The sequence below is a fragment of the Phyllostomus discolor genome, chromosome 4 (assembly GCF_004126475.2).
Source record: "Phyllostomus discolor isolate MPI-MPIP mPhyDis1 chromosome 4, mPhyDis1.pri.v3, whole genome shotgun sequence".
Taxonomy (NCBI): Eukaryota; Metazoa; Chordata; class Mammalia; order Chiroptera; family Phyllostomidae; genus Phyllostomus; species Phyllostomus discolor.
This window is the reverse complement of record NC_040906.2, coordinates 39,564,153-39,580,831: the sequence shown is the minus strand read 5'-3', so window position 1 is coordinate 39,580,831 and position 16,679 is coordinate 39,564,153. Positions and strand designations below refer to the sequence as shown.

At 36.9% G+C, this 16,679-nt stretch overlaps 1 protein-coding gene across 1 annotated transcript in view; it reads left to right on the top strand.

The window, feature by feature from the left end:
• The window catches only part of LOC114494602 (protein FAM171B), a 63,890-nt gene that overhangs the window by 24,018 nt on the left and 23,193 nt on the right, over window positions 1–16,679 (top strand). The window contains 1 exon segment of the mRNA XM_028509844.2: window positions 14,638–14,871. Coding sequence (XP_028365645.1) covers window positions 14,638–14,871 — 234 coding nt within the window.

The window sequence follows — 16,679 nt, the reverse complement described above, 5'->3', positions numbered from 1 at the left end:
ATGTTTTGGGCTTTTTTTTTTGTCAGGCTGTGGTTTTTGGATTTAGTGTTCTTCCTAAGAGCCTCTCTCAAACTATCCAAAGGCCATGAAGGAAAAAAAAATTAAAATTGTGGGAACGAAAGGTAAAATTAAAGGGAAATAGAATGCTTTCAAAATGTTACGGTATATTGTTTTTCATATGAACTCCCCAGGGAGACGGGAGTAGCCATGTTGATATATGGACTACAGTAACATCAATTATGGATACTCTCTTGTTTACAGTATAAATTGGTATCACATTCTGGAAAGCATTTTAGTGTAATACGTATCGAGAAGCTTTAAGCAGTTTATGCCTTTGACCTATTATTTCTCAAGGAAATAGTAACTGAAAATTCAGATGAAGATACACGGGGGGGGAGCAAAAGTAGGTTTATAACTGTGAGTACATGAAACACAGAATTTATTCTTGTATGATTACCTATTAATTACTGTCTTTTCCATATAAACAGCTGTAAACCTACTTTTGCCCACTCAATATGTACTTGGATTTTTAGTTAAAGCATTGTTAGCAAATGTGAAAAATTAGAAATGACTAAACATGCACTAATAGAATAGTAAAATAACAACCCATAGAATATTTTTAATAATGAAATTTTATAATTTTGAAAAATATTTCATACCATGGATACATGTTCACAATATAATCTTGACCAAAAGACAAAGCTTATATAATTCTTTCTTGGCCTGTCTTCTGTTTTCCTGCCTGCCTATAACGCATGCTCACTGTGTGCATTGTATCCAGTTTCCTTCACACCTTACTTCATGTTTGCATAAACATGTACACAGTTTTAAACAAACATACCGTGTGATGTTAATTTTATAAATCAACTTTTTAAAAAGTACTGGGTGAAATCCAAGTTACTTTGAGAAACTAGGAAATATCTTCCTCAATTTTTTTGTTTTTCTAAATGTTATATGTAGAATATTAAAAGAACTGATGAAAAATACTCAGTGAAACCAAACCCTGAGGTAACCAGGTACTTTGCGTATGAGAGGGAGACAAAAATAAATTACTAGAAAATGACAGCTATCACTGATTTAAAAAACTAATAATAATAATATATTATTATTATTATTAATTACCAAGGTCAGCTTTCTTTCCTGTCAGTATCCTGCATCTCTGATTCTCTGGGTGCTTATGCCTCTAAGAGTGAGTGACAGAGGGAACAGGGCAAGACTTAGATAAATGTGCATGCCCATTTTAAGCAAAGATATGTACTTTAATTTTTTTTATATTAAAAGAAACAGCCCTGGCTGGTGTAGCTCAGTGGTTTGAGTGTGGGCTGCAAATCAAAGCATTGCAGGTTCGATTCCCAGTCAGGGTACATGCTTGGGTTGCAGGCCACATCCCCAGTGGGGGCCACGTGAGAGGCAACCACACATTGATGTTTCTCCCTCTTTCTCCCTCCCTTCCCCTCTCTAAAAATAAATAAATAAAGTCTTTAAAAAAAGTGTGAGCCTTAAAAAAAAAAGAAACAGAACAATTGAACTCAAGAGGATGACTTCAGGTCATATTCCACTCCCTTAGGACATACTTATATTATAAGTCAGTGTTTCTCAGCTTTGGCTATGCACTAAAAATTATGTAGGACCTTTTGGTAATGTGTTTCCCTGGACCTCATCTGCAATGGATTTGGAATTAATTGGGCTGGAGTGAGACCTGGAAATATAGCAAAAGTTCCCTTGGTGATTTTAACATGTATACAGGCTTGAGAACCTGTACCCTAGGCCAAGAGAATTGAGCATTCTGGAAAAAGTAACAGTGGTAACACATTATGTAACTTGGTAATCTTGAGGTTGAGGTTTTATAAATGTTTCATTTAATACTTATTTGTTCATTCATGCAATTAGTCATGCATTGAGAAATAATTAGACAATGGTGTTTACCATACTAAATGTGTTTTTTTTCCCAAAGAATAATTGTTTCCTGAAATATTCTTGCTAAAGAGTATAGAGTAAAGAGTAGACAATAAAGAAATCAGGCACTTTTTAGGAAGATGTACACTAAGAGCCTACATATGACTCATTTCTTGCTTAACATTGTTAACCAGTATAATTTAATCATATAGTTTTCTGATCCTTCAAACAATTTTATCCACTTTTCTTGTTTTTATCACTCTTTCCATTTGACTCTTTCATGTATGTATTTGAAGGCAACTAATTTCTTAGTGTTTCTCATAGTGACTAATACAGATTTTGCATATAATAGGTGCGTAATAAAAGTGTAGCATAAAATGGCTGCCTAAACACAGAAGTTCCCAGGCATCTTGGTTTACAGCCTTTTCAGTATATCAGTACTTTTTTGTTTGTGGCCAAACAACAACTTCCAGCAACTTAGTAATCATTTAAAAAATACATTTGCTAGTTACTTAATGGTATATATTTGCTAGACATTGCTCACCTTCTAAGATCTTGGAATTTGGAATGAGAATGAACGCTACCATGGGCATGTCTCTTGGTAGAAGGTGGAGGCTGCTATTGGTCATCTCAGTTGGTAGAGTTGACCCTACCTGAAAGCCCATTCTGGAGAAGTGGGTTAACATGGACTCTCACAAGGAATTCTCTCTTACCCAGGTCCCTTGGTTTAGAGTTGTGTAGCTCAAACTGGTGATCACACTTTACAGTTATTTGCTTTTTGGAGCTATTACATCCTTTCTAGAAACTTGGTGGAAAATATTCTGGGGGGCATTTGAGTTTGGTATGCTCAATCCTTTTCAAGATATTAATTATATAAAGAGTAATAGCTTGATTATGCTTTTGGCCTGGATGCCATAGTTCTCTCCAGACTCATCCATCAATTATGCTAAGTTGGGACTACTTAGGGATATCAAGCCATTAAGGTGCAAAGGAGGCTCAAGTATGTGGAGTCCAGTTCAAGTAATACACACTTAATTCATCCCCAAGGGGGTATTGTGCTTGAGCTAACACCTAACATGATTTCCAGAGTTCACTTGAGGGACCCTTCAGTGGTACTTCTCCAAAGGTGGTCTTGTCACTCCCATGTATTGTACCATCATCAATATGTCTGAAACACCGAGGGGGAAAACACGTACTACTCAAAGATTCCTAAGGGATTACTCCTTTAAAGTAGCAATCAAGATATCAAATTTTGTGCAAAATAGATTTTGTAACAACTTTATATTTAAACTTTTCTTTACTATTTTCCCAAATGGGGCTTTTTTCTTTACAGCGGTCTTTATGTTATCACTTACATTACTTGTTTCTATTCTTATTGCGAACTTTAATTTGATTCCTTGGTGATTTACTGCAGAATATTTTTCTAATTAATTATTTAAAGTTGGGTAATGACCAATAGGACTTAATTTTCATACATGTAATTGTGTTTCCAAGGAAAAGCAACAGGGATTACCCTAATGCTCTTTTTTGAAGTTCTTTCTCAACATCACAAGAATGAATGTATCTCTTAAATACGTAACTGAAAGAAGTGGTAAAGAAACAAAGAATTTATTTTGCTTAAAGTGCGTAACTCACAAATGTTCTTTGCACAGAAATGGTTGCTTACACATCTTCCCTTGTGCCACCCTCTACTTTGGGGCTTAGCTACTCCATTTTATATATTTGCATCCTCCCTGACAGTTGTTAAGTGATTCTGAGTGACTGGTCTCACTTAATGGTAGCAGAATAAGGAATTCATTTATTAATTCAATCATTCAGTCAAAAATACTCATAGAAATTGACATTTTGAGGATACAGTAATAAGTGACAAAGTATGACCTCACTTAGCTACCATTTCGGTAAACAGAAAATGAATACAATGAGTAAATTATATAGTGTGTAAAAAATGCCATATGGAAAAAAATAGATTAGGTTGTGAAGGGAGTGCTAACAGCCCATTTGGTTGCCCAGTTCTTACCAGTCTCCAGGGGAGCCTGGAACCACAGTTGCCCCTTGGCCAGTCCCTGGGGACATGGCCCTAGGAATGTTCTTTATGTTATTCATGAATGATGGTGTTTTATATGCTCGAGCAATGAGGCATACCATTCTAACCTGTCAAGATTGCTTAGCAAGTTCATGCTCTACATCCTGGTGTATCTGTTCTTCGGTTGCCATGGCTGGTTACCTATCAGGAATGGGTCTGCATAACCAGTGCCTCCATGCCAACCTTGGACCTTAAACTCTGTTGGCTGCTCCTTCCCACCCTTTTCACAAAGAGACACTTTGCATGTGTCCCTGTACCTAAGAGAGAACTTGTGTCCTGGGCTTTTCCAGTAGAGGAAGAACTTAGAACCTCATGCCTGACCTGTCTGGGCTTAACTGAGGTGTTTATTTTTCCTGTTATTTTCACTCTTCATTCTTTGCTGTGATAAATTTTAGTCGTCAGTGGCATGAGACTCTCTGATGAATCATTGAACTTAAAAGTGGTCTTGTGACCCCTGAAACTTCAGATAAGAGGGCTTAAGAGGGTAGGAGTTAGAAGTGTAATTTTTACAAAGACTGTAAGGAAGTAAGCTACTTGGACATCTGGGGGAAGATACTTTTAGGGAGAAGGAACAGCCTATGTGAAGACCCAGAGGTGGGGACGTGCCTGGCATGCTCAAGGCAGTACACAGGGGCAATGTGGGGCAGAAGGAGAGAAGGGGGAGGGGAGAGTGAGCTCAGATGCGGTGGACACAACATCAGACAAGGACATGGGGAAGATATGTTTCTCACGTTTTGTCAACTTGCTGGTTTGTTTTTGGCAATCTTCACATACTCTTCTTAACCTCCCTGTACTTTCCTCAGTCTTCTAAAAATGTTGCTGAGTTCCCTCAGAAAATAAAATCTCACTTCTTTCAGTCTTTCGTTTCTCATCTATGATGTCAAACACAACCCTGATAACACAGGGTTGAGCTATGATGCATCATACAAAGGAGGAGGAAACCCAGTTCCTCTTATCCTGCGGTATACCCCCACGCCTGGAACTGGGTGTGGTGACCCCAAGAAGGTCAGTGTGGAGGTGATGTCAGAGCTGAGTCATAGGAATGAATATCAGTGATTGAATTCCAGGTTTTAGGGGGCTATCCCATTCAGCCTTCCCCAACCCCCCTGCTTCAAAACTCAGTTCTGGTTTTTCCTCCACAGAGCAGCCCTCTCATCCACTTTAGTCTGAATTAGGTGCCCAGTACTTCTTTGGCAGCCAGGACCAGTGCATTTTCAAACACTTCAATTAAAAAGTGCCCCTTAACTTTCCCTCATTAGGCTGTAGATTCTTCTGTTGCTCCATATTTTGTGCCTACATATTTAGAGAGTAATAAGTGTATATTGAATAAATTTGTGAGTGAGTGAATGAATAATTGTAAGGGATTCCAAGGCACGATGAAAAATTGGGAAGAAAAGATAGAAATGAGAATGATAAATGCCTGTCGAGTGAGCTTGGACATTATATTTTAGGAACTTGAGTTTGATTTTTGTCCATTGAGGAAAAGGGCCCTTTGGGGTGGTGAGAAGAAATAGTCCAAATACTGACAGCTCGGCTCTCTCGTTTGTACCCTGTTGAGTTGACTGCAATGGATTCATTCTTAAGTTGTAAGGACTCTTTTTACGTTATTCATTTCATTAGTTTTGGGGACTCACATTCACTTAAGCTTGTTAGTCCTCCTGGGGAAAATATGTATTTTATTTGCACTGTTACATTTTCCATCCCTTGAGATCATGTCCTAATTATGTCGTAGTCTTCTTAGATTTGATGTACTGCAAATAAGTTAGTTTTTGTTTCAAACAGGCACAGATTTTTTTTCTTATAAACTCAAAAGCCAGTAAGAATTTTGGATTCAATCTGGTGCTTGACCAGTGAAAAGGAGGCTTTTCTACTCTCCTATGTTTTTTCCCCCTTTAGTTCAGCACTTTTTGTTCCTTTAAAAGACAGAGGCTATGTGTCCATGTTTGAAATGCTGTAAAGATCACACTGTTGAAGCCCTTCCACTCTGCTTTGCAGAATGTGGAATAATGTGGTCCTTTTTCTTTATAAGCTCCTTTGTTGTCCTCACTCTTTTCTAAACCTTCAGCCTTCCTTCCTATTCAATAGGAGATTGTGCTGGTACCCTGGGAGAAAGAATTGTAAAATGGCTTTATTGGCATTGTTCGGTAATCATAAAAGTATATTTTAAAAATTTAATCTTTGCTGTAATACAGCTGCATTGTATTTACTTTGAAAATTTTGCTAATTATGTATTCTCTAGTTAAAACCTCCAAGTTAAATATTCTTATGGAAAAGAAGGAAAAGTATTAATTTCCAAAAGTAAAAGGAATCTTAGTATTTATTTGTTGTTACGATGGATATGATCATTTGTTTCTCACTGGCAATTGTGGGATTAAGCTCAAAATCTCACTGAATACTGGGGCTAGAAAACTGGCTGTAGCTTCAAGTGGATATCCTACAGTTATCCCTCCGGGTGCTCAGCCACTTCTCTGTTTTCCTTTCTCTACCTCTCTCCCTTGGTGTCTTCTCTCTTCTTCTCCTACCCATCTCTTCTTCCTTCCCTTCTTCCTCTCTACTTTCCATTCATGTGGTGCCTGCATACCAAACCCCTTACTAAACTCTTCAAAACACAGGCTGAGTTTGAAGCAATATGGGCTACCAGGAAGCTTGCTCTTATGGAGAGAGGAGACAAAGACACAGAAAAGCAAACACACACTAGCATGTATGATGTACTATTTGACCGGTCAGTACAGAAAAGAAGACTCCATCTGGCTGGGGTAAGGGCAGGTTTATTTGAAGAGGGTGCATTTGAGCTAGACTTTGAAGGATGAATTAGGATTTTGACAGATAAAGATTGAAATAAAAATATGTTGGATAACGGAAAGGAAGAAATATAGCAGAAAGTGGGTCGGTCTTTGGTGATGATCAGTGACCGATTTATGTGCCGGTGTAGAGCAGAGGTCAGCAGATTTTTTTCTGTGACGTGTCAGGTAGTAAGTAGTCTGTACAGGCCACATGGCCTCTGAAGCAGCTATCAGCTCTGCTCTTACAGCAATACATAAATGAATGATGTGGCAGTGTTCCAATAAAACTTTATTTACAGGCATAGGCAGTGGGTCAGAGTTAGCCAGCAGGTCATCATTTACCAATCCTGGATAAAAGAATATGATTAGATAAGGCTGGAAAGAGAGGCAGTGGCCAGATTTTAGATTTTGAATTAATTGAATATTCTCTTAGTGAAATTGTGATTGTTATGTCTCTACTAAAGGGTTAAATATATAGATGTTTAAATTTGGAGCTAGACGTTTTCTGTTTACATCTTAAGATATTCATATAGTTAGCTCTCAAATAAGGTTACTGTGATAGAATATCGTATGAAAATGGTTGGTGAAGAGTGAACTAGGCCTCTGAATGCCCCCAGGAAGGCCTGGTTTGGGTTATTGCCAGAAATTTGGCATCTTTGGGATTCTTACCATCAAGTCAGTGATTTATGAAAAACAGGAGAGAATGAATGAGCAGGACCTTTGGAGATCTGAACTCAAAATGGTATTTCCCTGTTCAAGTAATGACGTTGTGAACTGATTTTAAAATCTATTAGATCCACATTTTTATACTTTTAAAATTTTTATTATTTTTAAAGACTTTATTTTTAGAGAGGGGAAGGGAAGGAGAAAGAGAGGGAGAGAAACATCAATGTGTGGTTGCCTCTCACACGCCCCTTAGTGGGGACCTGGCCTGCAACCCAGGCGTGTGCCCTGAGTGGCAATGAAACGTGCAGGCCTTTGATTTACAGGCCAGCACTGAATCCACTGAGCCACACAAGCCAGGGCTGATACTTATTTTTTTAAAACCACTTTATTGACATGTGATTGACATGTAAAAAGTTGTACATATATGTCTATAACTAGAGCCTAGGGATAAGTACACATGTGTGAAAGCATCACTATCATCAAGGCCATAGGCATATCTATCACCTCCCAAAGTTTCTTTCTGTCCATATTATTATTTATTTTGTGGTAAGAACAATTAAGTAAGATCTATCCTCTTAGGAAAGTTAAAGTGGATAATATGGTATTGCTAGCAATCTGCACTATGCTGTGTGGGTCTCCAGCACCTGTACATCTTGCATAACTGAAGCCTCATATCCTTTGGTCATAGGCTCCCCGTTGTTCCTCTCCCCCAGCCCCTGGCAATCACCATTCTACTCTCTGCTTCTATTGGTTTGACTATTTTAGGTTCTGCATGTAAGTTAGATCATACGTTGTTTGTCTCTCTGTCTGGCTTATGCCACTTAGTATAATGTTCTCCAAGTACATCCATGTTGTTGCACATGTCAGCATTTTCCTCTTTTCAGGGCTGAATAATATCCATTGTGTGTACACACCATATTTTCTTTATCTGTTCATCCACTGGTGGACATTTAGGATGTTTCCATGTCTATTTTGCTATTGCAGATAAAGCTGCACTGAGCATGGTAGTGCAGGCATCTTTCTTTGGGATTGATACTTATAGGAATTGCTAAACATTTTGATTCTGTATTAATTTGTACATAATTTCATGGAAGACTATATTAGGTACTATAGAAAATTCTTCTCTTGTTTGTGATTCAATATTGCTTTTTAAAAACCTCTTTTATTCGGGGTGGGGAAGTGTGGGGGTAAAGGCAGAAAATTGTACTTGAATGATAAAAAATGTTAAAAACAAAAAAATATCTTTTATGGTAGTAGCAGATAATTATATTTTTTTCATACGTTGCTTCCTTAGAACTTCCTCAAGTTAAGACCATGTCTTATTAATGTTTGTGTCCCCTAATATCTAGCTAATGCTGATCTGGCCAACAGTAGGCAGTCAATAAACATTTTATTGGGTGACTTAATATATCTGAACATTTCAAATTGATCCCAACCAACTATTTCATTCCACTGTATTTTTGTGCTCTTCATTTTTTCCAGATTTTATTAGAATGCATAAACCTCAGTATAGGTTTTTGAATTCATTTATTTTTGAAATAGTTTAGATTTTAAAAATTTGACCTGTTTATAAAACTTTAAACACCTACTGTATTGTTCGCATATTTCTAGAGAGGAAAATATTCACTGTATATAAAATGAAATTATCATAGATGCTTGAAACACAATGAAAAAAGGCTAGGTTTTGTAGAGAAGTCTGAAAATAAGTGGTTTCTCCATGGGCACAGTTGAAACCTGCATAATGGTAGCTGTATAATAAGATGATGTCAAATTCTTTTGAAAGGAAGTGAGATTGTAATTTATCACCTCACCCCACTTCAAGCTCTAGATGCCATCATCCAAATAAAAAGTTAGCAATATTTTTAAACTTCTCCTGCACTTTGAATTATCTATCTGGGTCCTGTGGCAAAACCATACCATGTTGTTGGTTCTGATGGGCTTTTTTCAAGAACATTTCTCTATATGTATTATTACCTTTTGAATCTTAGTGATTTTCACTACTTAATGGCACTTGTAATTATGTGCTAGATATTTAAATCTTTCCCAGCAATTTCAGGACCTTGCTCATGGACGTGTATTTTATTGTTACTTATTTCTCAACATTTAGATTATATGTTTTCTAAGGGTGCAGTTGAAATCATTTGATATTGAACCATTTTAAAACCAATGGTGACATAGTGAAAAGAAGATTATGTGGGCAAGACATAATGATTATAATTAAGTGACAGAGAAAATAATATGTGCATAGAAAGCTGAAAATACAATGGAGAGGAGTGAGTAGATTATGGAGACAAAAGCAGCTCTGGTTGAAAAATCATATATTTAATCACAGAATGTGCCCAGTCAAAATGCCAACGTATTCTCGCTGGAGAGAGAGCTAGTAGGGGGATTGTTAGGGATGTGTATTGCTTCTGGCTGCCAGCCTCGTTTGCCTGGTCAAACTTGACATCACAGTAGTCCAGATCATCCTATTTTAAGTCATGGGCAGGTAATTCTTTGTAACTTTTCTTTCATTTGGAGGAAAAGGGTTGTTTGAGTCCCTTTAATTGTTTTGACCAGGCTTTCAGTTGAGGTTTTTGGTTTTGTTTGGTTTTAATGCTATTTTTGCAGCTGCTTGTGGGGTGGGGGGTGCCTCACAAACCAGGCTGAGGAGGGAGGGTGAGTGACGGAGAGTCCACAAGGGAGCACTTCCTTCTCAGCACTGGCTGGGAGGCTAGGAGGAGACAAGTAAGCTAGTAAATGATGATGAAAACCAAATTCCTAAGGTTCTCAATGAGGGATGTGTGGGTAAAACACTTATGACTCAGAGTCAGATGAATCCATCTGTTAACCCTGCTGACTGATATCTTACTTTTTAAAAAATACATTTCTTAAAAGATTTTATTTATTTATTTTTAGAGATAGGGGAAGGGAGGGAGAAAGAAAGGAAAACATCAATCAGTTGCCTCTCTCATGTCCTCTAATGGGCCTGCCTCACAGCCCAGGCATGTGCAGTGACTGGGAACAGAACCAGAGACCTTTTGGTTCACAGGCGGCACTCAATCCACAGAACCACACCAGCCAGGGCTCTTTCTTAACTGTGCAATTGTTGCCTCAGTTTCCTTGCAATAAATCAGGGAAAATGTCTTGCACACTTGTATTAAGATGAACCTGGACACTTTCATGGTTGTATTGTTGTGTAAAATGTCTAGTCCTCGATGTGGTGTGGCTCTGGGACGTGGTATCACTCAAATATCAATAGTTTTTTCCAGTTTGAGGTAGAAAGATGCTCCTAGTCAGGCCTTCATTGTGTGCTTACCCTATAAAGTGCTCTAGGCAGTGGTCCCCAACCTTTTTGGCACCACAGACTGATCTTTCCAAGGAAGGGGCGGGCAGGAGGCAGAGCTCATGTGAGCTTTCTTCATGGTCCGGCTCCTAACAGGCCACTGACCAGCATGGGTCCGAGGCCCAGGGTTGGGGACCTCTGCTCTAAGGTACAGATACAGGGGATCCCCACAGAGATGAAGACTGATTTTGGTAGCCAAGTTTTGACCTTTGCAAATCGTTTTTTCTGACCTTGATATTCATTTTCTCATCGAATTTATATGAATATTATTATTGCATATGAAAAATATATTGTGGATTAAGAAACCTTTTAGAAAACATTTTATAAATCAAGCAGTTTCAGAACATCAAGAGGTTTCAGTGTGTCTTATTTTGGCAATGGTGCTTTTGCAAGGATGAAACAGATGGAGTGTACAGAATTTTTTAAAAGATGAATTTAGCTTAAGATCTTACTACATACTGGAATTTGTCCACAAATCCAAAGGCTCTGAGAATTTTTGAAATTAGTCTTTACAGCAAATGGATTAATAAAAATTCTCTATGTGTGTCATTCCTGAACATGCTATTGAAGCAGCCATTGTAGGTATATTTAGTTTAAATAAGACTCATTATCAAATTTTAATAGGGAATCCTGAGTCCCTTATCTTTTAGTTATGTGCTGTCTTCATCGCATAGATCATGTTTCTTTGTACATAACATTATCCTTCCTTCCTTTGTCCTCTCTTGTAAGAGAGTAGCCTAGTAAATATCCTAGATTTACAGTTGTACACTATCATTAACGTTCTTGCTTTGGAAGAGGGCAACAGAGTCTGACTCTGTCTACAAGAGGTAAAAGGACTTTTGGGAGGGCTTATGGAAGAGCTCATGGATCAGCAGGTAGGGCTGCACAGCCCAGCTTGTGAAAGCAGAGGGACCAGGGAAACACGGAAAGCCTAGTGGGTGGGAACTCAGACTGTCTTAGATGGTTCAGCTCCACCAACAATTAGCCTCTGAGCCTCTTTTTTGTTGTTTTTTGTTGTTGTTGTTTTCAATTTTCTATTCACCTCTCTGTTTCTTTAGTCACATTTCAAGGTCCTGACAGACAAAATCTACCTGACCCACATTAGTCAATGCTTTCTACCAATAGCTCAATAAATTTGGTCTAGGGAATTAGGAGCAGGTGGCCAGGGGAACTATTTTGAATTGAGCAGCAGCTACTTGTCCTCTACACATAAGTTGCTTACTGTAGTAAGTGGACCTACTGCAGTACATTTGGTCGGGGAGCCATCATGTCATATATATTACAACTTCCAATTTTTCACTCAAGAGGTATATTTTCCACTGGAGTTTGAAACCATGGTTTGGCATCCATGTGTATATGGGAATACATTTGCTTCCCTTTTTAATTGCTGTTATCATATATGAATTGAAGTTTCAATGATGATTACGATCACACATTCCTTGAATTAATTTTAGTAGTGTGACCCCCAAGACTTACTATATGTAACATAGTGTAAAGAGAGCTTTGGAGTCGTTCACTGAGAGCTTTGGAGTTGTTCTTCGGAAGCTGACACAGCCTTTTGATGCCTGTGAGACTTGGAGTCATTTGCATCACTTGTCAGAGCTCTCATTTCTTCATTGGCAAAATGACTCAATGTTCCATATTTTACAGAGGGACGTTCAGGTTTTCCTGTGTGTGTGGGTGATAATATACATGACGATATGTTCCTTGGCACCAGAAACATATATTTATTCCCGGCCCTTTTCATGTTTTGACTTTAAATGATTATAAACCTGATTTTATTTATTTTAGTGAAGTCATGGTAATGAGCCAAACTGCTGATATCATGAAAAAATGGTTAAATAATGTGAAAAATAGTTGAAATTAAGGGAAAGGCTTAGTTGACCTTTTAGTACCTGATGCTTTTGAATGTTTGTATTAAAAGTAATGGTAGTAATGACTACTCACAAATAATTTAACCTCCCACAAGGCTGTCTACTGTTAAAATTCTGAGAAAGCAGAGGTGTGGATAAACTTCAGTTACTTATATTTTTCCTTGTAATCTATTCTGCATATTAACATTTGAATATATACAAGATTATTGTCTTAGAAAGTAACACTTTTCAGACAGACTAATGGGGTATCATTTTAAGGTATGACTGTTTAGAATATAGTCTTCCCCTTTTTTTCCTTTTCCTAATTAATTCTTCCCACAGTCTGAACTGGGACTAGAGTTGCCTTTTTTTAAGACTGTAATCAGGCAATGGCAGTGCCATGGTTTAGGAGCACAAGCTTCGCCCGTTTCCTCCAGTTCCTGTGGGTTGGCCATAGCAGACTTACAAACCTCACTGACCCGCACTTACCAATAGATGAGGAAAACAATAGTGTCTCTCTAATGAGGGTATTTTGAAGAGTAAATGGAATGATGCACTCGAAAAAATAACAATGCCTGGCTCTTTAACCCACAACATATTTTAGTTCTTACTGTGGTAATAATTATTATCATATATAAGAAGAAATATACTGAAAACATGATTGTGTCTGAATACATAAAGAATTATACTTGGATAACGTTGAAACTCATTTTAGATTCTTGAAAGGAACAGAGCCTTTGTCTAACTTTCAGGATCATTTCTTACTAGCACTGGCCAATTGTTATGGTGGTTCCAGTATTTGTATTTAAAATGCAATTTAAAATCTAGTTTATTTTAACAAAGTTAAAGTAGATAAGGCATAACAGCAACTTGGTAGTGATACTATTGTGGCTCAATCAATAGTGACTGGGATATTTTTTTAAACTTGGTTGTTGTTCTTGCTAAAAATTATTTTGAGTAAAAATGTCTCCTATGCAAATGTGTAGCACTATAAGCAATCCTTATGAGGCACTTCTACTGATGTACTCTAGTGCTTGTGAAGTGGCCTCCAATTGTGAAGTAATAATTTTTATTATTAATAATGATATTAACTGACAACTGAACACTATGCTGAGCACATTATTTGCATTATTTCATTTTATTCACTTTGTAAAGCAGACACTATGCTCACAATTTTACAGATGAGCAAATAGACTTAGGGAGGTCACTTAACAAGGCCACGCACCTAGGGAATGTCAGAGGTGGAGCTTCAAGGCTCATTTTTAGTGGGAGAGAAGGCATCTTTGTCAAAGGCCTTGTGATGCAGGCTTGCAAAGGCATTCCGTGGTGATACAAATTCTTTATCAAAATTAGACATTGTCACTGGTAAACCCACGAACACATTGTTGAGATTGGTACTTGAGAGTAAGGCTGGAGGTTTAAGTAGAAAGAAGCTTTAATTTCTCTTTTTCCATAATCTATTATGTTACTGTGTTTTATCATATATTTAGTGGATAATGCTTTTTGATTATTTAGAGAAAGATTCTTGTTTGATGCTTTGTATGTTTGGACCTGAAAAACACCTCTTGCTTTCCAGGCAACAGAACAAAATGAAGTAGCTGACCCTGCAGTTATGGGTTTGGTTAGATATCATTTTATCCTGAGAACTTTGACTGACTTTTGATTTAATGTTAAATCTGTATAACTTGATAGGATTAGAATTAGTAAGACATAGTAAAAATGTATTTTCCTGAAGAGAGAACCTATGTCTTTCCATTTTTCACTGCTCTTTCTTCCTTTAATTGGCAGAAGAAAAATTGGAGTAATAATTCCATGCCTTAACAATAAATTCAAATTTATTCAGTTGTATTAAAAATAATGAACTTGTTGGAAATTTTTACACCTCTTTCTATTGATTCTTCCTTATCTTTGTATTTCCTAAAGTATCGGCAGTTTTGTACCATTACTCAGATGTCTAAAAGGCATTTAAATGATAGTGACATGTATCCTGGGATCTAACATGCTGGCATTTCTGGCCTTTTTCTCTTCCAGTGTCTGTATTTATGCTGAAAGTCCAGGTGAATGACATCATCAGTCGCCAGTACCTGAGTCAAGCAGTTGTAGAAGTGTTTGTAAACTACACGAAGACCAATTCGACAGTAACCAAAAGCAATGGAGCAGTGCTGATAAGAGTACCCTATAAACTAGGACTCAGCTTAACCATCATTGCTTACAAAGATGGCTATGTGCTGACACCTCTGCCCTGGAAGACCGGAAGAATGCCAAGTAAGCGCTTAAGCAGTGTTTGCCTTCACCGGGTACACAATTATTTCTTCTTTGCTTTGGAAATCTCTTATTCTGGTCAACTGAAAATGAGAATATCTATGTGAAGTCAATATCAAGTAGGTTAGAAAGGAGTATCAGTTTGAAGAAAACATTAGGGCCCTTTTTGCTCCTACAGAGGCTTGGAGCAATTCTGGGCAAAGCTCTGGTATAAAGCTTGTGTGCAGGTCATGTGCCCCAAGGATTACTGAGAAGCAGGGTGAGCCAGGTAAAGTGGGGACAGATGATGGAAGGATGTTCTTGAAAGGTGAGACAAACAGTTTGGATTTGTGTGCAGGAAAATAAGGCAGTTATGGTTGTAGATTCTTGAGCACAGTGAATGTAAGTTACTTGGAAACTGAATTTAATTAACAGTGTATATAATCAGTAGGCCAACAGCAGGTTAAAAATGGATGCAGGGAGCTGTAGTTGTGCTGCTAGTAGAAATTAATAATGGAATTTCAGCAGAGTTACTGATTGAAAAATTAGCATTGGTACAATAAATGCAATTTGTTAAATACCAGAAGTAATAACTAGTTAGGAAAAATAATGGATTTTTTAAAAACTTGGCAAAGTAATTTTTGAATGTGAGTTAGTCCAGATTTTTTAAAATTAATAAATTTTGAAGAATAGATGTGTAAAAATTCCTGGGAAACTTGTTTTACTTTTTTCCCTTGCTATAATTACTCTTTATTTTTTAATTTTGATTTTCAATTACAGTTGACATTTAATATTACTTTATATTAGTTTCAGGTGTACAGCATAGAGGTTAGTCAATCATATAATATATAAAATGATCTCCCTGATAAATTCTAGTACCCATCTGGCACCATAAATAATTATTACAATACTATTCCTTATATTCCCAATGTTGCACTTAAAATCCCCATGACTATTTTGTAACTACCAATTTGTATTTCTTAATCCCTTCACCTTTTTTACCCAGCCCCCAACCCATTTTCCTCCCTGCCTTCCCCCTCCATCTGGCAACCTGTTTTTTTTTTGTACCTATGAGTCTGCCTCCTTTTTTTTCTTTGTTTAGTTTGTTTCTTTAGGTTCTTTAGATTCCACATGTAAGTGAAATCATTTGGTAGTTGTCTTTCTCTGTCTTATGTCTTTCTCTGTCTTATTTCACTTAGTACAATACCCTCTAGGTCCATCCATGTTTTCTGTCACAGATGGGAAGATATCACTCATTATGACTGAGTGCATATGTACCACAACTTTACCTACTCACATTGGGAATCTTGCTTTAAAAGAAGATTTACTAGAGGCAATCTGTAATTCCAGATAACTAAACTATTAGCTATAAAATTAAAATAAAATATATAGCTACAAAATTAAAACCATATAACATTATACTATGGTACAAATCAAATACTTGTATGTATTAAAAGAAAGTAACCTGTAAGAAGGTACCATTATAAATCATTGAGAAAAGGCTGAATATTCAATAAATAGTATTGGGATATTTTAGTGAACTTTCTGGAGTAAATTAGTTTGGATCCATATTCCAAAGTATTTTGCTTAGAGTTCAACTGTGGAAAACTGGATCATATTAAATATAAGAAGATAAAAAATGATCTGATTTTTATTAGGATGATCTGGTTAATCTTAAAAACAATGAAAGATTTCATAAAAGTAGATTTGACCATAAAAAGTAGAAAAGTGTTTTTAAAAAGCAACTGTACATCAAAAATATGAATTAAAGGCAAATAAGGAGGTAGGAGAATATATAAAACAATAAGGGACGCTATTCTTAATATACAAAA